The 22,874-nt window shown below is 37.7% G+C and overlaps 1 protein-coding gene across 2 annotated transcripts in view; it reads left to right on the forward strand.

Moving 5' to 3' along the window:
* LOC131444761 (inactive dipeptidyl peptidase 10-like) overlaps positions 1–22,874 on the forward strand; it is a 278,070-nt gene that overhangs the window by 183,392 nt on the left and 71,804 nt on the right. For both annotated transcript variants that reach the window (XM_058615388.1, XM_058615398.1), the window contains exons 4-5: positions 11,983–12,077; positions 13,084–13,158. In XM_058615388.1, coding sequence (XP_058471371.1) covers positions 11,983–12,077; positions 13,084–13,158 — 170 coding nt within the window. The remainder of the gene's footprint in view (positions 1–11,982; positions 12,078–13,083; positions 13,159–22,874) is intronic.

Here is a 22,874-nt window from a genome sequence, read left to right on the forward strand (position 1 = left end):
TTAGATTAAGCTGAAGTGTACATCCAGTACGGGTAACCAACCACTGAGCCCCCACACAAGCACAGTTACACAAATGATGTGTTATCACCAGCCCTTATGAGTATAATAACATTTCAGACTCACCACTGACAACAATCAGTTCTTATTAACTCTTGTTGAACTGCTCATAAGGATTTACATAATTCAACCATCATGTTTTTTTTTGTGTCATGGAGGAAATGAAAAGGATCCACTGTAGATGCCTTCAATACCCTGTGTGTTCTGTTCAGTGTCCTTTAGATCAATCACTTATGAGTTCCCACTTAGTATTATCACTTATTTTTACCCATGCATGACGTAGCAATACGCAGCTTCATATTAAAGAGTCCTGGCTATTTAGTAGAGTATAGAGGAGGATTTAAATGTATATTTATAGGATTTTCAAAATCTATGTAAAATGTAGCAGACATTCCACAGCTGCCTTTAAACTATGTTGGTTTAGAAATCCTTTCTTTTCCACCTAGTGTGTACAAATGGAATGTTTTAGAAGGTTAGAAAAAGTAAATTAGCAAAGTTGTTTTCTGGTGGAGACCAGGGTTGGAAGTTTCATCTTTGAGGTCAAAGCTCCAATCAAGTCACATTTGTTTTTTTAGTCATTAGAAGCAGAATTTAACACATGATAATGTGTTAGTGTGTATCCAAATTAGTGTTGTGTGTGTAGAAATATTCAGAGGAAAAAGGCCACATTTGACAATAGTGTTCTCAGTCCTGAAACATCAGTATGTTTGCCACACATTGGCAGCCATTACCAGCTATTGCTCTGAGTGGTTGTTACATTCATAATGTTGCTGTCATGCAGCACTAAATGAGAACCTGTGTCATTAATCTCCTCTTGGGTTTAATTTTTTTTTTCTCCATGCACCAGCATTGTTGAAAATCTTCAATCAATTTGAGTACCATTAGCTTAGCAAATATCATGCGATGAGACATTATGTAATGTACACAGTATTTCACCATATTTTATGACAAACTGAATAATTCCGTCTTCTTTTTTTTGGTACTGTTCTTATATGCAGACATAACAATACACCCAGCACACAGGACAAAATTACAACATCCTTCCATCCATCCAAAACAATAAAATAAACCATGCAAAGAATACAAAGTATAGGATTTAATCAATTATAATGTATTAAGTAATTGACTAAATAATTCATTTCAATTGATTCACAATACTGAATACTGAAATAAGGATGAGTATAGATCATATAGATATATTCAAAGTCTTATTGTCTTACTCATTTAATTAATGACGTGAATGAAGTGGGAAATTCCCACTTTAAAGTGTGCCTTGCCTTGTGTGTTCACAGCATAAGAATGTCTGAAGGTACCATAGTTATAGCAAAAACAGAAGCCAGGCAATATATTACTATAAAACCCAATGAGTTAGGTCGTATATTTAATCGTATGGATTAAAACGGGATAAAGAAAATGTTCCAATCAATGTTCAACTCCCATTTTCTTACAACAAATTGGTCCTTAACTTTATTTTGGAGTGTTTAAAACATTATAGACTGACATGAGTTCATGTCAGCAGCTGTGTGTCTTTAAATAAATATTAATCTGTGGAAAATTAATTTCAGTAATTTGCTCAAAATAAGTAAATTTTTATACATGCCGTCTGTGTGTGAAAGCAAGCGTATGCCGTCTTTTTGTACGTACGCACGGTTTATACATGAGGCCCCTGGACCTTGAAATGCTTCTTACAGAGCCACTCCTTCGTTGCCCGGGCGGTGTGTTTGGGATCATTGTCATGCTGTGATCCCAACAGCATGACACGTTTCATTTTCAATGCTCTTACTGAGGGAAGGAGGTTTTTGCTTAAAATCTCACGATATATGGCCCCATTCATCCTCTCTGCAATACGGATCAGTCATCCTGTCCCCTTTGCAGAAATGCAGCCCCAAAGCATGATGTTTCCACCCCCATGCTTCACAGTGGGTATGGTGCTCTTGGGATGCAATAGTTGTATTTTGGTCTCATCTGACCACATGACATTCTTCCAATCCTCCTCTAGATCATCCAGATGGCCTCTGGCATACTTTAGACGGGCCTGGACATGTTTTGGTTTAAGCTGGGGAACTTGTCTGGCGGGATTTCAATCCATGATGACGTAGCGTGTTGCTCACCATAACGTGATCTTGTATGTCTTCCATTTCCTAATAATTGCGAAAACAGAGCGGGCATTAAAATTTGACAAATTGGTTCTCTTTAATTAATCCATTTTAATTTGAATTAAGGTACAGATTTGCTTCCATAGTTCCCTCATTGAGCACTTAAAAATTAACCTGAACTCTAACATCAGCTAACCGAATGAAAATACAGCATGTTACTCTAGTTTGAAAATCATGGGGATATTAGCTAACAAGCTAACAAACTATAGTTGCCTTTTTTTTCTTAAACATAAAAATTTCACAAACTGACGTTTCTTAGTGTCAGCTTTACTCGACAAACAAGTTTGACCGCGATTACACTAACGTTTAATGTTTTAAAAGTGTTTTTTAAAGCAGGAATGAGGTGTGCTTGGAAGCTAATGCTAACGTTTTCCACAACTCAGTATGCGCTTTTATATATCTTACGGCATATAAAGCAGTGATAAAATAGTAGCTTACCTCCTATCTAAGACAACATCATCGACAAAGAAATGAAAAGCAGCAAACACAGCAGCGGTCCTCTGTGGCTTCTCCGCTAATCCAACGTTGAGTGCAGCAGGTACTCTGTGTCGTGTGCAAAGACAACGATGTCATCTCGCAGGTTGGCGTTCACATACTGGGCATCGTGCATAATGCAGTCATTTGTGTTACAAATTAAATAATATAATAAATAAAAACAAAAAATCCTAGCAAAAAACTAGCACTATATTACTGTGGGACTTAGATTTGTGTAATAGTATAAAGCCAATGCTGAATGGAACAAACTGAAATTATATCAACAATACTAATATTTTTGAGTTAGGTTAAATTCATGGGAATTTTTGGAAATTTGAGTAATGTAAACTTACTTCTTTTAGTAAGATACGTTGTTTTGTCTTTCAGCACAGACACACTGTCTGTGCTGAAAGACCATTTGTCAACAAGGAAAGTGTCTTAGCAGTGACTGTGCCATGTTAATGAACAAGAACAACAATTCAGCACTAGCTGTGGCTGACTCATTTCTTCTAGCTCGTACGACCATCCCAGCATCTGCAGGACCCAGCACTTGTGTTTTATCTATAACAAGTTGGCTTTGAGCTTGACCAGCTGTGACATCTGCTCGAACCTCAGGGACTGCAGATGCAGCATTCAAGCCTTACGCAACCTTGGCTAAATAATTTGTGTGTGCTATGCATATTATATACAGTGCAGAGAGAATTCCCTCTTGGCCCCCGCGCTTTGCACTCCATCAGCTGTTTGTCTTGATCCACTAGTGGATGTGGCTTTCAGTCATGGCTGAAATGTGCTTATTGTTCTGATGTTGGATGATAAGATTGGCTCACAAGATTGTTTTTTTATCATGATCATGGTTTCACTGAGAGTAAAATTGACCACACGGCCCAGCTTGTACTGAGCTACCATGTGACAGGTGTATGGTTGCAAGTGTAGGTGGACATGCAGTGGACACGCCCACTATTCAAATGATGGTTTTTTTATTGGATTGTTTCTCTGAGGCCCATCATCTCCTCCCACGCTAAACTGGTGCAGCACTTGATTGTAATTGTCTCATTCAAGGACACAACGTTCTCTTTTAGGGCTCCCTGTTCTTTTCAGTACAAAACTTTCAAGAGTAATAGTAAGCAGATTTTTTTTTCTGACTGATGCTGGCCGTCACTGAAAACACTGATCATTTATCTTTTTTTGATTTAATCCTTTTACTGACTGAAACACAGTATTACATTTTTCTGACAGGCTCTAAATGTCACAACCCCTGGATCATCCAGGCACTTTTAGTTGGACTTTTTATTAATGTGTGCTTATAGTTCTGTCAATTCCTGCTTCCCTGTTTTTTTTTTTAAAGTTTAATTCATTACAGACTATTTTTTTCCTTTTTTGAAAACTGCATTTGGGTCCTCCATTTTTACATCGTTATTATACCAACATGGGCGAAGATGACACACTGATATGGCAGAGTTTGATGCTATTATCCTAAATGTAGTTGTACTGACCTAAACAACAGACAAAGCTGCAGAGAAACCACATGATATGGAATTACAGTATACTGACCATCTCTTATTCCATACAAGTCTGGTTAAATAAAGGCTAAGTCATTTCATTATTCATCACGTCACAGACATAGATCATTACTTATACATGAGAGCCTTAGCTTTTCATTTTCTGCCATGAGTGTTTCATTATTTAGGAAAGACAAGTGCAGAGCAGTGCAGAGACATGATAATGTTTTAGAAATCACACAAATGGCCATTCACTCTTTAGAGATGTAAAACCATTGTACATTAAATTAAAATTGTGTGGATGATTAATTAATTGTATAATAAAAAAATATGGATTTTTTTATTTTATTTTATTTCTTGAAAATGTATTAATGGGTTTTAAGTGTGAAAAAAGTGGTAGTTCAGGCTATGTCACAATTACAGATTTTCTTGGTACGATTATTGTCAGAGAATTAATCACAATATTACGATTATCACGATTATTATGCAACGGACATCACATTACGCATAACGTTAACATTAACTGGATGTTGTTTAACTCGTCACGTTGCACTGAAAGCCAAACACGTGTCGTACACAATTAATTGCAATTGACACGCTAACATTTAATTTCCTACCAATTTAATGTTATTTTAGTTGAACATTATCGTATTAACTGAGTTACTGTGCGTTAACCTTTACTCTGGCGTACAGAGCTGGGTGGTTATCCCGCAGATGGTGAAACATATTACTCGTATTTCCTCTTTTCACTACAATTATTTTGTGGCATGATTTGCAGGCTGGCACGCCGTCATCCACAATGACACCTTGGTAAAAAAATGTTCCGCCATACTTTAACAATCGGGAACGGCTCTATTCTGCAACTCGCATGGAACAAAAACAAAGCAACACTTGCAGTAACACGTGGTGGTATTGTAAATTTGTTTTCATTCCGTTTGAGTTGCGCTGAACTACCTGGATGGTTCCGGCATATTTTTTCTGACGGTATTGAGGGAACGTTACGATTAATATACCGTAGCGTTTAATACCGCGATTAATTGTGAAATCAAGTTATCGTGACATCCCTAGTGCAGGGTTTTTATTAAAGTCACAAAATAACAAATTTCAAATCAGTGATGGAGGCAGAAGTGGATCAACAACTCCTGTGTGCCCTGATCTAAAATAGCTTTTAAAATAGCCGATTTTCTCTGTGGACCTCTGCAATGGGGAGATAATTAAAGTGACTCAAACTTCAGTTTCCAGTCAAAAAAGGCAGTCTAAAGACAAGAGAAAGTGGCAGATATATTCTTAACATATTGTAGACTCATGCTGGAGTAGATTTTATTTGTGGATTCTTTTGAAAAGTAGCTGTGATGAGATTACTTGCGAGAAGTCAACAGTAGTGGAGACCTATCCCTTTATGGACCCAGGTAGCACTGCAACATTCTGCACCGATGCACTTTGCAAGACAGCTGAACTTTTAGGCCAGACGTACCGAGCTGGAGGAGAAGACTATGAGCCCTCAGCATCATGTGGAAAGTTTCTTACTTACGGACCTGGAAGCCAGCAAGATGGACAAAAACAATTACATTGATCTACCCAAGGTTTATACACAGAATAGCATTCCAGTGTCAATAGAAAACATCCCAGCCCAGGAAGACATAGAAAAATGGCCCCACCTCAGTGAAGTACGAATACTCAGTATTAACACAGATGTTAGGCTTCTTATTGGGAGCAATGTGCACAAAGCACTGGAGCCATGGCATGTGATTAACAGTAGAGGCAACGAGCCATATGCCGTCAGAACCATTCTTGGATGGACAGTCAATGGTCCACTTAGAGCTTACACAAGCACCAACTTAGAGAGCTGTGGATATCCACTAGCTATAGTAAACCACATTTCAGTGGAGAATGTAGAGCAGCTTTTGTTGCAGCCATACAATCAGGATTTTCCAGAATGCCTGTGCGAAGAAATGTGACAGAAGGTGCGTGACAACCTCAACATACCACATTAACGGTTACTAAGTCATTCGTTTTTCCATGGCTGGGCACATATATGTATATTGCAGACTCCTTTTTATTTTGGAGTAATTGGTAGCCTTGCTGCCTCCCATTTAGGGGCCGGGAAATATAGGAGCCAGTATTAAGTTAATTTAGTGTATGGTTAATATGATATGCAGTATTACTTGTTACAGCGTAATCTGTGAACAGTTAAAGTAGTTAACTGTTGGCCTTAAGCCTTTGATTAAATATTCTTGCAAGGAAAGGAACGTGGCTTTGTGGACCTTTGATGTTGTTCATTAGATAAAGGGTACCGTGGACTATAGGGATGCAACAATATTCGGTATTTTACCGAACCGTTCGATACGCCTTGTTCAGTCCAATACACAACGGCAACACAACGGTATTTCAGTACGTTTTGGCCCGTCACAAAACTTTATCAAAATAAAGTTTCACATATGCTGTGCGATTAGATCCACTCAGGAGCAGAGACATGAGAAAGACGCTGCACTGTTCAGGCTCAGTGCTCTGAAAAAAGCTTGGATGGAAATGTAACTTGGATGGCAAGTGGAAATAAATGTGCAAACCCTTCTTGCCTTGGTGATTGAGGAATTTAAATGGTACCTATGAGTCAAGCACATAGAAACCTGCCTACAGCTAACAACCTTTGGTGGCCTTAGAAATAAGTATACATTTGCCACTACAACAAGTCAAAAAACCTAAAATAACCGTACATGTGTCAGTTCCTTTAACTTTAAAAAAAAACCTGAACTATCCCTTTTTAACATAGTGAAAGTTGAATTATAAGACGTGTTCTTTTTTTTTTAATTAGACCTTAGTTCTGAAATTATTATGTATTGAGTAAATTGTCTGTATTTATATAGTGTTTTTTCTCATCTTGATGGCCACTCAAAGCTACTTTACACTACAGATTTGCTATTCACCCACACATTCATACTGATATGTAGACTAGCATAGCTGGGAATTGAACCATCAACCTTTTGGGTTGAAAGATGAATGATGTTGCCGACATTTATCACAACAGTATGGTAAAGTGCAAGACAAAATATTTCCATGGTGTTACAAGTATACAATTGTTGTTTTTCATTACACTAGAATGAGCCTTTTATATTTTTATCAGGAGCTTGTCACTACCTGATTTGTACCATTGAGTTAACTAATAGAGTGAAATATAATTAAAATGTGCATCTTAAATTTTTTATCAAGATTTTTTTAAGCATTTTTTTTTACTAACACTATGGCAAAATGTTAACACTATGGCAAAGGAAGTAGCAAAAAAAAGCGAAAGAGATTGACTCTTGTTTTGAAAAATATATAAGGTAATATAATATTATGATTGAATTTGAAATCCCTTAACAGGAAGTAGTCACACTTTACACATGTGCAGGACAAATCAGGTTTCCAGTACAAATCAAGTAACGACAGAGCTGGGTCAGCTTCACAGAGGCCACCATTTTGGACCTTATGATTTTACAATAGCCCACAATGGACAAAATACACATTTGGGTGGGTGAGGTGGGGGGTAATTCAGCAGCAACATGCAACTTCACCAATAAATGTTGTAAAATTGTACTTACTGTGCCTTTAAATGTATTACATGTACGCATGTTAGAGATACAAAGGTACTATAGACATCATGTGATAATTCCAAGCCAATAATATTTTGCACTTTTTAACCTCGGTTTTATGTAGTCATGCTCATGTTTTGTTATTGTGCAACTGACGGGCAAGACAGCAGAAGGATCTTTGTGGATTATTGTTGAAGCTGGACTCAGCTATTCCTCAGGGTGCAGACACAGTGCCATCCAAACACAGCCTCGCCAGCTGCTTGGGATTAGACTGAGTTCGGCAAAGACAGCTGTGATTACGTGTGAAGCTGTTCATTACTGCAGTGTATATGACTGCTATAGTAGCAGTGAAAACCCAGACCTGACCCTAACACCCAGACACAAAAAACTCACAATTAATTATTTAGACCCTTCTGCAGTGCAGAAACAAAATGAGCCCATAGGTCGACCATGGAAGCTGCTTATTATTGTGTTTATGATTGTGTGACCTCTCATAACCTAAGACTGTCCTCCTGTTACAACCGAGCCCATGAGTTGTCTGTTCCAGCAGCTTTATGATGAACCATAGTTGTGTTTTATTGCTAAACAACATCTAGTGGTCACAGCAAATATGACTATAAAAGTTATTTACCGATAAAACAAGTACTCATTTTAACCTAAACCACAATATTTCCTTAAACCTACACCCAAACTATATATTAATCCTGACAAGGAAAGTTGCTACAGTTCACATTAATGTTACCATGACAATGATGTCCACAGTTTATGCATGTAACCAGTGGTCCAGCACAGATAATCTGCATTTTTAGTGAATATGGAGGGTGAAGAGAAAGAACAGATTTATTTTATTGTTTATTTGTGCAGACACAGTGCACAATTAGAAGTAATTACATTGGAGTTAGCTGGTAACTAATTTGCATCTGTTATCTATGGGCAGGAAGAGAAAAAACATGGTGCAAGAGAGAGAGAGAGAGACGGAGAGAGAGAGAGTGGCTTGTGTGTGTGTGTAAACAACAACATATAAAATAGATATGCAGTGCTTTGCAATAATATCACTGGCAGAACACACATTACCTGTAAGTGCAGTTTTAATGGTCCGTTGTGAAACAATTAGGTGGAATTATTGGCAGAAACTTAAGAATGTGTGTATAGTTCTTGGTTTGCAATAAAAATGTTGGGGTTTTGTAGCCTTAGAATTAGCATTGTATATGTACTTAAGGCAGGGGCCTTGCTTTACAAAGGCCGCTATCTTGTGCTGACATGTATTTACAGCAGCCCGAACAAACAGTGTTTCAAACAGAAAATGGCTCTGCCCACATAAACCCAACACATGAATCAATGAAGAGTGGGAGAGTTGGGTTGTGAAAGAATGTTTACACGATTTCCGCTACGTAAAGGCCACCGTAGTTTACTGACATGCTTGGGAAAGGAAGGGCTGTTCTTTTTCTTCTACTAATTCCTGGCAAGCTGTTTGCTAAAATTAGCAGTGAAATGCATGTTGGTTAGTTCATAATTTGCAAAGCTTCCATCCATTCATGTGTGTAAATGTACATATATGTATTGATAATAATAATACTATTGACTTAAATCTTATGATGTAACCACATGGCATTATCAAGCACATTTGATATTCCAGAACCAGGGAATAAATACGCTCCCATGTTGCAGTGGCATCTCTCTGTATTATAATGAAGATAAAGATGGAGTCTATACATGAATATGAAACAAATCTATGTGGAAACTAAGCATGAGGGGCTGAGAGAAAAGCTGCATTTGAGGTGAAGGTGTAATACTGTATCTGTCGCGCACAAGCACATCTCCAGAGTGCACTCGTGACTGCAGTGTCAGACAACTCCTGTGCCAGTGTGAGATCAGGAGTTATGGTGTGTATTTTTCATTGGCGTCTGAGCATCCTCATTAAGAGTGATCTTTGGCCTGTAGTTCCTACACCACAGATTTATATATACCACCTGTCTGGTGTGATATATTACTGTGATGGGCATGCAAGGTCATTAAAGAAACAGTCACATGTGGCAGCATAAGAGCATTGATCAAACAAGCGCTGTTTGACTCATATCAGGTCAAGACTAAGAACAATGAATGGCTTATTTTAGTTTTTAACTTGAATTCAAGGTCATTTGATTTGAGTTATTTTTGAGTTAAAGCAGATCTTATTTGTTGTTGCTTTTGTGTTGTGTTTTTTTTTCCTGATTCACTCAATTGGTCCACAGCCATTGTTTTTAAATCGTAATACTATACTTTAATTACAAATCTACTGTTGACATTTTACTGTGCATCTTGCGGATCTGATATAAAAAAAGAGAAATTTAGATCTATTACAATCTGTCATCCTAAATATGAAATGGTTCTCTTGGCACAGACTGTGAAAGTATAAATAAAACTCAGCAAAAAAATGTGGCTGAGTCATATGTGGGGCAATTTATTTATTCTTTAAATGAACAGAATATGTGCTACACAGTTGAAATATGTCTTTTAAAGTCTAAAATGACTGATGCCTTGGTGTAAACTGATGGAGATAGATCTACCATTGTAGCTACGTGTACCAAGTATTGTTTAATAATAATATTTTTTTATATTTATAGATTTCTATTGTTTATTATTTACTTATTTCTATTATTAATGACATTTACGTCATAAAAAGCAGTGATTTGTGGGTAGTTGACACTTTATTCTAACACAAAAGCATGTTGACTCTTTTCTGCAAACAATGGGAAACATGTTATCGTAATTATTATTTTTTTTTTATAATTAAATCATTTAATCAAACCAGTTGAAGAGATAGTGGAAGCTTTGTGAAGTTTGGTTTTATGAAGTTACTGGGATGTTTGTCAGATTTGACTTTGTAATATGCATCTCCAGCACCGGGAACCAGGACACGCTTACTCTCACCATACACATATTGTTTCAAGTTTAATGAAAAGCATGTTGCCATTGAAGAAAACCAGAATCGCTTCTCTGACCAGATAGTTTACATATAGGCCTGAATGATTTAGGTACTTTTTTTTGTGATATAACGTTTAGTCACTCTTTAGGTTCAATATTTACTGGTATGTACTCAAAACGAGATAGAGCCTTACCACATGAGACACCATCAAAATATGAGGTCCTTTATACTAATGCAAGAAGGACAACTTGCAGTAAAGATATGGATTGTTTTTGTATGTATTGCTCACATCATTGTTTCAAATTTCAATTTTTATATGTTTTTTTCAACATATAGTATATTTAAAATATTTGTAGTTTGCATAGCTGTTTGATTATAATGAATGAAAATGTATAATGCATGTTGTTTCGTAACCAGGGACATGTTATTATCACCCTTAACTCCTCATTTATGACAAAGGTATACCTTAAGTGGCAATATTAACTAGAGATCAGCTATTGACATCATGTCTTTATACAGCATTTACTCTATGCTTACTATGATGTCAAAAAGGGCTAAAATGTCTTATTATATGTCTTAATGGTGGGGCAGGCCGGTGAGGTGTCAGGGGGGTGTGAGAGGCAGGGCGTGAAAAGTCATACAGTGGTTTATACAGATGAATGAATAAATATTATCAGGTTCTCAATAGTATTTCAAGGGGGTGTGTGAAAAAAATCTGTCCTCTAGGGGGGGGCATGACAGAAAATAATTGAAAACCAATGATTTAGTAAGAGATGGACTCTTGGCTTGACTGTCTTTGCTGTGCTGCTTGCAGCTTTTAATCTAAAAGCATGTGTATTACAGAGGCATGCATTTGTCCAAGTGTGTTTCCAACCCATTGTTCGCCTTTGACACAAGACGTTTGTTATACAATAAAGTCAAATAAAAGCAGTCCAGCTTGGTACAAAAGCCATTTTCCTGCCCGTGCAGCACAATGCTGTCTCCTCATCAATACACAACATCATGCTGTGTTACCCAGTATGTGAATAAGTTGTACTCCTTCCCTCTGTGTCGCTCCTGCTGGAAAATCTCTCTCACAGCTAATCACATTACATCACTGTGGCTCAGACACATGCCTGTCTGACTGTCTGTTGTGTTTTGTGCTGTTTGTGGCAACACATACAATGACAAAGCATTTGTTTAAATGTTATCTTCGCAATTCTGCTTTGGCCTGTCTTTGCTTTGCAGATTTTTATCTGTATTCTATACTTTTTTTCCTCTCACCTTGAAAATAGAATTTCTTTCATACAGGTGTGTCTTTATTTCCTTTTTTTGTTCCCCAGACTCTGAGGTCATCTACAGAAACAGTGATGGCCATGTCATCAAGTTCAACATCCTCACCAATGAAACAGAGATTGTCCTGACAAACACAACCTTCGTAAGTAGATGTTAGTCTTGCACTATACTGCAACTATAAATTATTTTCATTTTTTATTAAATTGTTGACACTCTTGTTTCATACACCAAAGATGACCTGAAGCAATCTTTTGATCTCCGAATTTCTCTACTGATATAAATACGTGTTTTATCATCTTTATTTTCTAACTATCTCTAATAGGGCTTTCACACCAACACAATTTGATACCATGTTGCCACTTTCTTTCCAAGCTCACATTGTGCCTACCTTTGGTGATGTAGGGCACTGAAACTTTGTTCCCGCTTAACTGGTGTGAATGCCGGCTGGTTCGCTGAGAGCTCCAAGGTTACAAATGTAACGAGAGCCTGATTAGGAACTGAGCCAGTGCATACTGGTGTGAAATTGCAATAGATCTATTTGTTTCCTGCACTGAAAAGATTTAGCAGTGGCTTTTTCAAGGCTTTGAACTGTGAGATGGCACAAAAAACATCATTATTTTTCACATCAATTGACTTCCATTTGAAAGGTTGATGGTGACAATTATCAATCAATAATGGAAAAAAAACAACAATCTACTGTACCTATAATTTGCCTTTTGGTCCATAAGATATCACAAAATGTTGACATGTTGATCAGTGTTTCTTGAACCTCAAAATGACAATGCCTTCAAAAACCAAAGATATTCAGTGTCCTGTTATAGATGAATAAAACAACAACAACAACAAAAAACATAACATATTTTAACATCTAAGAAGCTGGATTTACAGAGACATTTTTCATGAACAAATCTAACCAATTCATCAGAATAGTAGGGGATTCATTTAGCCAACTTTCTGTAGTTAGCTGGAGGTGACTGGACTTGCTTGGTTTAAGTTGAAGATGGCTCTCATCCAAGAGGCTTCTTCATTTCTCGTAGTCAAGTATGAGTCATTTCTTTCCCTACTGTCTTTGTTGTAATATCTTATATGTAATTACCATAGTTTTAATTTATCTTTATGTATTTTCTTTTATATCCACTTCTCTTTAGGTCAATTTCAATGTGGCCAAGTATTCTCTCTCCCCTGACCTGAAGTATGTCCTCTTTGCTTATGATGTGAAACAGGTAAGTTTCTTAATCACCAAGTAAAGTGGTAAACTTATTTTTATATCATTTACTGTAAGTGAACTGTGGGGTTAGTTCACTCATAAACACATGATTTGGAATCTTTGTGTTTGTCTTTGTGTAGCTTCTTTGCATTAGCTTGAACTGCACATGTACACAGCTTCACAGCTTCACAAAGCAGTGGCTAGGACTGTTGAAGGTTGTTATTTCTAATTAGGGATTCATATTTTTCTCAAATATTAGATGCATTCAATTCTGGGAAAATGAAACAATATTTCCAAAGGAATGATGGAAAATAAGCATTTATAGAGACATCAACTAAGACCAGCTCATTGCAGACAACACTGAATACAGGAAGGTGACATTATACCCAATCTGACCTTTTTGTGTTTTATTTTTATCATTATTTTGGCAAAAGACAATTTAGGTCCATCACACACAGACATCAAACCCTGCATGTGGGTTTCCTCCTGATATTCCAGTATTCCCCCACAGTCCAAATACTTCCAGTTTGGGGTAAGGTTAACTGGAGACTTTAAATGTAAGTGTGGATGGCAGCTGTTTCCGTATCTGCTTTCAGACATGGAAATTGAGAGTTTGCTGTTAACATACGGTAAACACAGCAAGAGATTGTCTGGGTCAGACACGTTAACAACAGTCGGAGAATGTCCAAAAACATCCTGGCAAGGGGAGAAGCCCGCAGGAGGCTTACCGACTTGGTTGCTGGGAATTACCCATAGCCTTTCCTGCTGTTTTCTTCGGTTTGAGTTTGGAACTGGCAAGAGATGTTCTGGCTTTAGTGGATATTTGCACACCTGCAGCCGCTCTAGATAATTCCAGGAACTAGACTGAAAGAATCTCACATTGTCCTGTGGTATGATGGTGACCTGTTGGGGGTGAAGTGTGTGCCATGACACTCGCCTAGTGTCAGCTGCAATTGGTTCTAGCTCTAAGGATAACGGCTGGGGTCATACTTAACATGTTCTGCTGTGTGCATGCGCTTACAAGCCCATACCTCTGTTCATACTTTTAAAGAAAGTTGTTCTCATGCATACTCAATCTCATATTCTATTCCAGTTGTGTCAATTTCTCACCAGGAAATTGTTTCCATTTGTATGTCCTTGTATTCTTTGAGTGCTGTCTTTGTCGAGCAGCTTTCCATGGTAACTGTCTTCTTCATTGTCTCTTTTGACCAACATAAGAATGTGCAGCCAACAGTACTTGAGAGTGTTGTGTGTAGTCAGCCTGGGATCAAACTCGAAGTGTGCATAGATACATGATGTAGTCACTGTCCTATAGGAAAAACTTGCACCACCCAACCCACACAGTGACATGATGTCAGTGTTATGATGTTGTTTTAACAGCCACCTCCCTCAGAGCAAATGTCTCAGAGGAAATAAGCATGACTGCAAATAGTTTATGTCCAGGCAATGATGCAATAACAATACCATGATATAATTTCCTGTATATCAGTATATCAAAGGTTCACTGTACGTACTGTGCAAAACATGTATCTGCTATTTATAAACAAAAGCGTATTATCACCTGATTGTTGCTTTTCTTTACCCCGGAATGAGTCTGTTATATTCATCAGCCGCCAGGTCAGTTCTACGGAGGCCACCATTTTGGACTACCATATGTTTACAATACCCCACAATGGACAAACTAAATCATGATGCTAAATGAAGGTTATAGTTGGAAGGGAAGGGTGCAGTGAGAGATGTTCAGCTGCAACATACGACTACTATTTTTTTTTTTTTATCTTTTAAACCAGAAAACAAACTGGTTTAATCTACTTTCAATCAAGAGAAAAAACTTTAATGTTTAACCGATATTTTATCAGGATAACTATTGATATTAACTGATCAAAAGTTGACTATCTGAATCCAGCAATGACATGAACATCACACATGGCACCAGGTGTAAGATAGTAGCCTAAAGCTACAAACAACCCAAAATACTCTCTGCAGGAGGGGGTACACTACCACTCCCAATTTACAAAAATGAATATCTAATGCTGAGTAATAGGCACAAGAAAAAGAGCAGCCCGCTCCACACCTCGATACATGAATGAGCACCACATTGACACCTGCTGGAAATAGTATAAACTGAATCAATTAGCTCAATGTAGGTTCATCAATGGCAACTGAGGTATAATCTAAGAAAAATGGCGGCAGCAGTAGGAGAGATTTGTATGATTACACAAATATCATTTGATTTCACGCTTTCTTGCATTAACTCATAACTAGACAGCGTAGGGTACAAACTCATGCTGAAATATACTGTCTGGGTTAAATAAATATTGTCACAGAGTTGTTAACTGCTTAATACATTGTGATGAAGACCAGGGTCAGGGGTGATTAAAATTCCTTGGTGGCCAGTGTGTGAGTGGCAGGTCACATTCATTCACTGACAGGCCAGCGGGGCAGGCCTGAACCGTAATTACCAGCTTTCCATCAAAAAGAAAGAGTCGATGCAAAATGAGATATGCAAATTAGACCCTTCACTCTGGAAGGGATCAACTGTGAGGATTAGTGACAATGCAATTAATCAGAAGTGATTTGCATATTTTGCAGGAAGGTTCACACTTACATTTGGAGCCAGAAGCCCAGTTTATTTTCAGCACAGGGTTACAATGAAAATGATATGGACTGTGAAAATGGAAATGACACACGTTTCCACCCATGTGCAACTCAAACGTTGTGATCACCTGGATTGTAAACATATAACACAGTTTTGTAATGGAATAGAATGTACTGTATTCATTTTAGTGTGAACAGAATGGCAGGCATTTCCATAAGATCACAATACACTGTTATCTGAAAACACAGTGTGTGAAAAGTAGAACCAGTCCTTTGACATCCATTTTAGAATGATGTGTCCGTGCACTGACTTTGTAAGTAAAAATATTGTGGCCTGGTTTGAACATGGTGTAAGGCAAATTATTTTGTATCTTTTTTTGTATTAAAGTTTTTAAATTCCTCACTCTTCTGTCCCTTGAGAAAATCCAAATCTAATTTTAAAGGTGACATCGAATGCTTGTATTGCACATACTGTATATGTTAGTTATGGAGGTCTACTTACATATATTAACTTGTTTTCATGGTTAAAAACCTCCTAGTCGCTGCAAACGAGCCGATCAAAATATCTCCTTACTGACGCTCTCGTCAGCCGCGCTGTTTCAGACCAAAATCACACCCCCAGAACGTGGACTGTGTTGTGATTGGCCAGCCAACGAGAGCTTTCCCACTGTCCTGTGATTGGCCAGGTACCTGGAAGTGACGTAATTGGTAGGCCAGCTCTCAGATACACAGCTCCCCCTCTGGCACGGTGGATGCTCTGCATCTCAGCAGTTACAACGAGAGTAGTTCTTCTTCTTCTGCGGTTGAATGTACGCAACCGGATGTGCCCGGACTAGTGCCCGCACCAGGAAGCACTACGGTGGTGAGAGGAGTGGTGAGGTATACTGATGACAACATCAACATACGGAAGTGCCGATCCGCTTTGCAGAGCCCAGGAAAACAATACAATACTATTTTCAGCAGTGGCTGAACTGTTTGTTCTTAAACTTTAGGTTTTCATAAACGAGGTCATGAGGCAGATACACACACAAACGCAGCGTTAATTGGAGCTTCCAGTCTATGTCGCCTTTAAGTTTGCAGGGACACAGGAGCTCATGTTCTACTTCTGCTTCATTTGACAAATTGGAGGCAATGATGGATTAAAAATTCCCATATTCTGTGATTAAAAATCAATGATTTTCTCTATGGACCTTTGTGTTGGGAGAGAGCAATTAGAAACTTCAATTTACAGCCAGAAGTGGCTGTCTAATGGCAGGACAACATGGTGAACATATGGTAAACATATTAACATATCACAGAGTTAAAAAGGCATAGAATTTATGAAGTGAGAATGTTGATTGCAGCTAAGGTTTAATTCAGTGCCCAGGCTGGTGTTACAGCTGCATCAACACCCCATAAAAGCACACTTTAAAAAACAGAACTATTTCACCACCTTCAACTACTTGGCCATTAACTGAGTTTTCCTTGCCTAAATAATAGCTTAATTACTACTTATAAGGAGTCATTACTGAAAGTAATATGCTTTAAAAACACTTATTGAAAATGCTCTACTTTTATGTAGTCAATGTAAATTATGTATTTTTAAGTGAGGTTTTGCCTGTAACTACTAACTTCCTAATAGTTTGGCGATAACACAGGTTCCCTGCTCCGCCTGGAGCACAACATCTATGGTGAAAAAATGGAACACAGTCCCAGTAATCACATGTGTCCCTTACTATATACTATCTATATAATGTTGCAGTCAGTAGTGAGTGAGGATTTAAAACAAAACAAACAAACAAAAAAAAAGCCAAAAGCCTCAAGTGTGACCCATTCTCATCTGACACCTGATAGCAGTTACACACACTCACAACCACAGAATGTTTAGAATAATAATTACATAACATCACTGAATGAAAAAACACACAAATCAAAACATATCTAAGTCACAAAATATATATGTACATAGACACATGAGAGTGGAACTTTAAAGGTAATGCAATTATTTACTCCTCTTTGGATCTACGCCCCTGACATTATAAATCCACAAAACCTCTTTATGTTTCCTAAGAAAGCAAATTGTAAGTTTTATCAACACCAGTGAAAGAGAAATGCATGAATGAAAGGTTGGACTCAAAAAATCATTAAGATATTTTAATCTTTCTCTAGTGGATACCTTCAATTGCTTCCTGTGGATTTTTAAGTAATTATCAAAACAGTGTGACGTGTGCAAGACATTACATTTTTGGTTCTAAAGTTCTAAATTCTCACTAATTGTACCACTTCATCCACTTTACCGTTTTACCACATGATGGTCGTGAGGGGGCTGGCAGCTTCCCAGTCCATCACAGAGATCAACAACCATTCACTTTCCCATTCACACCTACAATCAATTTAAACTAAGCTCTGCATGGTATGGTCTGTGGGAGGAAACCGGAGAAAAGCCACATGCACACAGGGATACAAACCAGTGACCTTCTAGCTATGTGGCCACTTTGGTAAAGTAGGTTGTCTGTATACCTATCTTCTAATGTACATTACTTGTCCAGACTTAATCCAGGACATTTGGATCTGCGTGCTGCAGGAAACAGCAGCAGCTGTTGTTGGCACTTACTGGCATGTCATCAGGCAGTGGTTTAGAAGGAGCTGGATTTCCTTTGCAATCTGTTGGCAGAGGACACATAATGCTCATCATATTTGTGAGAAGCCAAAACTATGATTTTGATTAAATATAAATGTGCAGTCTAACTGAATAACCAGGTTTAATTTCAGCAGTAGAATCCACTTCTTGGTGTTTTCAGCAATTGTCCAACTGGTCAACTCGCTTTACTAGTGCTGTGTAGCTGCTTCAGTCTCTCCTCCATCATGGCATAACATGTTTATGTCATGTGTGACACAAAAACAAAACACAGCTATACTATCAGAAACATTCATAATATAAATATCAATATGTATGTTTTAATATGTACATTTTACACACTACAGTTTTAATACTTGTAGATATTTTTTCACATTTGGTCATTTCTCATTACTCACAGTCACCTACAATGATTGATTGATAATGAAAACTAAGGACATGGCCATTGATTTGAAGAAAACCCCACAGCCCCCTCTTATAACAAAAATCAAGGGAACAGCTGTGGAAATGGTTGAGTCTTACAAGTACTTGGGGCAGTGATCGATTAAAAACTTGTCCAGTGACCTAAATACATCAAAAAGGACCCTGTAGAGACTGTATATCATGCATTGGTGGACTTTTTTTTTATTATTATTATTGAATTATTGTTAACCTTCTACTGAATTTATTTCTCTCTCCACAAACAAATGGAAAGGCTGTCCAAAATGTTCAAGGAAGCCTGCATAATAATTTATAAATGCAATCAATGCTATCAATTTGCACAATTCTTGCTTGCACTGTTCTTAGTGGTCTATATTGACAGTGCTTAATGACTAGTATTTTTCTAGTCAAGTTTGTGACTATACTTTCCTATTGTATTGGTTATTGTGGTTCTTTTTTTAAAGAGCTTTTATTGTGTTTGTACTTCCAACTGCAAAACAAATGTGTGCTTAAGGGACAGTAAAGCTCTGAACTAAACTGAACTGGCTGGTGAAGTTTCAATGGCCCACCCCTCCCACTAGTTCATTTATACGCGTATCCAAAGATGAGAACTTGCAGCTTGCAAGCTTGCACTCAATTCACCTGAGACTCATCCGCCTCGAGCCTTGACATGTCGGCTGTTCTGAAGGCAAAAAGCTGAGGAAAAGTGCTCTGTTGTGCATTTCCACTTTTGAAGCACCGCCAAACTTTTGATAAATAATTAATAACACCACCATGATGCATGAAACATCCCCATAAACCAAAACACATCATCGGTGCAGCTGTCATATAAAATGAAAAAAGTGAAGGAAAAAGTCATTTTAAATGAGAGAAATTAGTCTACGCCTTCATCTGTGCGCCTACACAGATGAATGGCTCCCTCCCTTCACATCTCTTCATGTAGCTGTTTAATTATTCTGAGGCACATATTCCTGCTGACATGAAGATATATGTAGAGATATATATGTATATATATATATAAATATATATATATATATATATACATATATTGTATTGTACATGCAGTTTCCAGCTGCATGTAACTTGGTCACTAATGATGATGTATTTGGACAAAAGAGAGACAAACACTCTTAGCACAACAACATACAACCTTGAGCTTGACACCTGTGTGATGAAGAACAGCAAGAGCAGGAAAAATGAAATGATTTCTCTATCAGTTTATTTTTCTAACAGTTTCATGTCTGGTGCACTAAATTAAATTAAATAGTCATTTACAGAAACATGAAACAGTGACAGTAAGATTCTTGTTTTATCTAATTCTTATATTTGATCATTTGTTGTGGATCAGATGTTACATTTTGTTTAATCATTTATCACAGAATTGACTTTGAGTTTAAACTGCGTAAAATGTTACCCCTCTATCAATCTTGTATGTCTCCAGGGATGTGTGCTGTTCAAATTTGAATCAACCTTGGAACTTTGGAATAGCCAATAATACATTATATTTTTTGGTCCTTTACTTTCTCCTTCTTTACAAAATAAATTAATCCAAACTTCAGAATACACAGGTTGAGACATGCAACACTTGGGTTTGGGTCCAGGTGGATAAAATCATTGTTGGTCATTTGTATTTGTACTGTCTCAGATCTTAGTTGTAGCTGCTGTCAGGTGGAGAAGTTCATGATTGTCTGTGGTGTATGGTGTGGCAGCAGGTGGCGACTCCACTAGCTGTAAAATAGGTCAGTGTGTAGGCTATTTAAGTCTATGAGAAAATGAGTCGTCCTCTCACGTACATTTACACTTTCCACTTTTTTAGGTACCTAATAAAATGACTGTTGTGGTCTTCTGCATCTTTAGACAATCTGCTTTGAGTTTGTGTTTTCCTTATATTTATATTATATTATTCCTTGTATCTTGGTTTTCTGTTCATTCTTCTCTGACCTCCGGCATCAACAGGGCATCTTCTCCCAGAGAACTGCTCCTCACTTAATATTGTTTTTCTCTGTTGTGGACCATTCCCTGTAAATGCTAGAGATAACAGAAAAATCCCGGTAAATCAGTAGTTAGTGAAATATTCAGACCAGCCCATCTTGCACCATCAACCATGCCATTATATTCATTCATTTATCACCTGTCTTCTTCATTGTGATGCTCAAGTTGAACTTCAGCATGTCGTCTTGACCATGTCTATGTGTTGACATGCATTGAATTGCTGTCATGTGATTGGCTGATTAGAAATTTCGGTAAAACTTTGACTCTCTATTAGTAAACAACATGTATTCAGTATCTTGTCAACAGATAATCAGTTGACACTTTAATTAACTAACTGCCAGTAGACTATACGTTGAGCTCTAGATTCAAACCCAAATAGTGTTATTAACCACCACTTAACTACATATTTGTAGATTGTGTCAGTATTTTATTAGTTCACTTTCTACTTCTAACTAGTCTGTCACTTGAAAGTGAACAGCATCATGTCAACATATGATCACAAGTATGTAGTGTCAATTCTTAGTTGACTACCTGTTAACAGTATACACTTGCATCCGTCAATGTGTGTCAGAACAATCTAATCAAAGTGAAAAACAGTAGAGAACAGTAGATACACAATAAGTGTCAACTGATTATCTTTTGACATAACATTCAACTATCAAAATAAAGTGATACTCATGTTTGCGTTGATGAGTAGTTGACACAGCGTACCTAAAGAAGCCAGTGAGTGTAATTCGGCCAGGACTATTAGAAGTACTGTAAAAGTACTGAGTTCTGCACCTAGCCCTAATTGTCATAGCTAAATCCACATGTTATGACATTACAACACACAGAAGGAAATCACTGAGCAGAAACAGACAGATTTAAAAAGCTGCATTAATGGTCACTGTCAGCAGGCTCTGGTGATGGAGCTGACAAGGCAGAACATTGTCTATAAGGCAGGCCTCAGGCAGCAGGAAGAACGCAGGAGAAAGAGACACAAAGATGCACTACAGCACCGTGTTAAGGGTGTGTCTCAGGTGGTTCATTTTTTATGAAAAAAAAAACTTGTCAGGTCAGGTTGATGAGAGGTTTTTATCCAAGCAATACTGACTTACATTTACAGGATTATGGCCCTTTTTCTAAATGTTTATGTTGATTACGATCATTCTTCTTTTAACTTTTGATGTGTAATCTTGCATTACGTCCTGTTTTTTTAATGTCCCGTCCTGATTGGATTCGCCTTTATCGCCCTTTTCACCCCTTCCTTGTTAAGTGTCACTTTGTATTCCAGCTTTTTTATTTCAGTTGCATAGGCTCACAACAATCAGCAGTTTTTTAGAACGTCTATTCCCCCTCCCACTCGCTCTCTCTCAGTCCCTCACTCTCTGCTCTCCACTGAAGAGGATGATTATACACCTTTCCTCAGCTGACAAATCTCAGCAGGTCAGTGCCTTTATCAGTCACATGATGTGTCACAGACGCAACATGCCCAGCACTCGTTTCAAAGTAAAAGCATTCTAGCATTCCCTTTTATTGTGAAATATTTACAGGACCAGCCGATGTGTGGCTTCACACTAAAGAGTCCTTGCAGTTCAGTGAGCACAGAGGAGCATTTAGAGAGTTTAAAAGTGTATTAGTGATGGCGGATTTCAAAGGCAAACCCGATTTAAAACATTCCATTAGCTCCACAGAGCGGATTATTAAAAGGCGAATAAAATGGTCCGTTACCGTCAATATATATATATATATTTTTTTTCACAGAATGTTACTTTTTTTATTTTTCATGTGAATTTCAAGGGCTATTTTTTATATATTTCAAGGGCCTTTTATCCTGAGCCCCCGCTGATTCCCCATCGTGGTGTCTCTTTTAGTCAGGTCAACACAGATCTAATGAACTAAGATCATGATAACAGCGAGGGAAACAGTCCGCACAGTGTATGAAATCACCGTAGAGACATGAGAGTACACCGTTGATTGACTCTCCTAATTGCACTTCTTGTGAGTGGAGAGGTGTTCATGTTGTCTGTATCATTTTCAGTTCAGTGTGTGTGTGTGTGTGTGTGTGGAGGCTGCTGACAGTGATGAAAATAGCTGACAACAGCGTGAACAGTCTTATTTATGAC

Source organism: Solea solea, chromosome 2, assembly GCF_958295425.1.
Source record: "Solea solea chromosome 2, fSolSol10.1, whole genome shotgun sequence".
NCBI lineage: Eukaryota > Metazoa > Chordata > Actinopteri > Pleuronectiformes > Soleidae > Solea > Solea solea.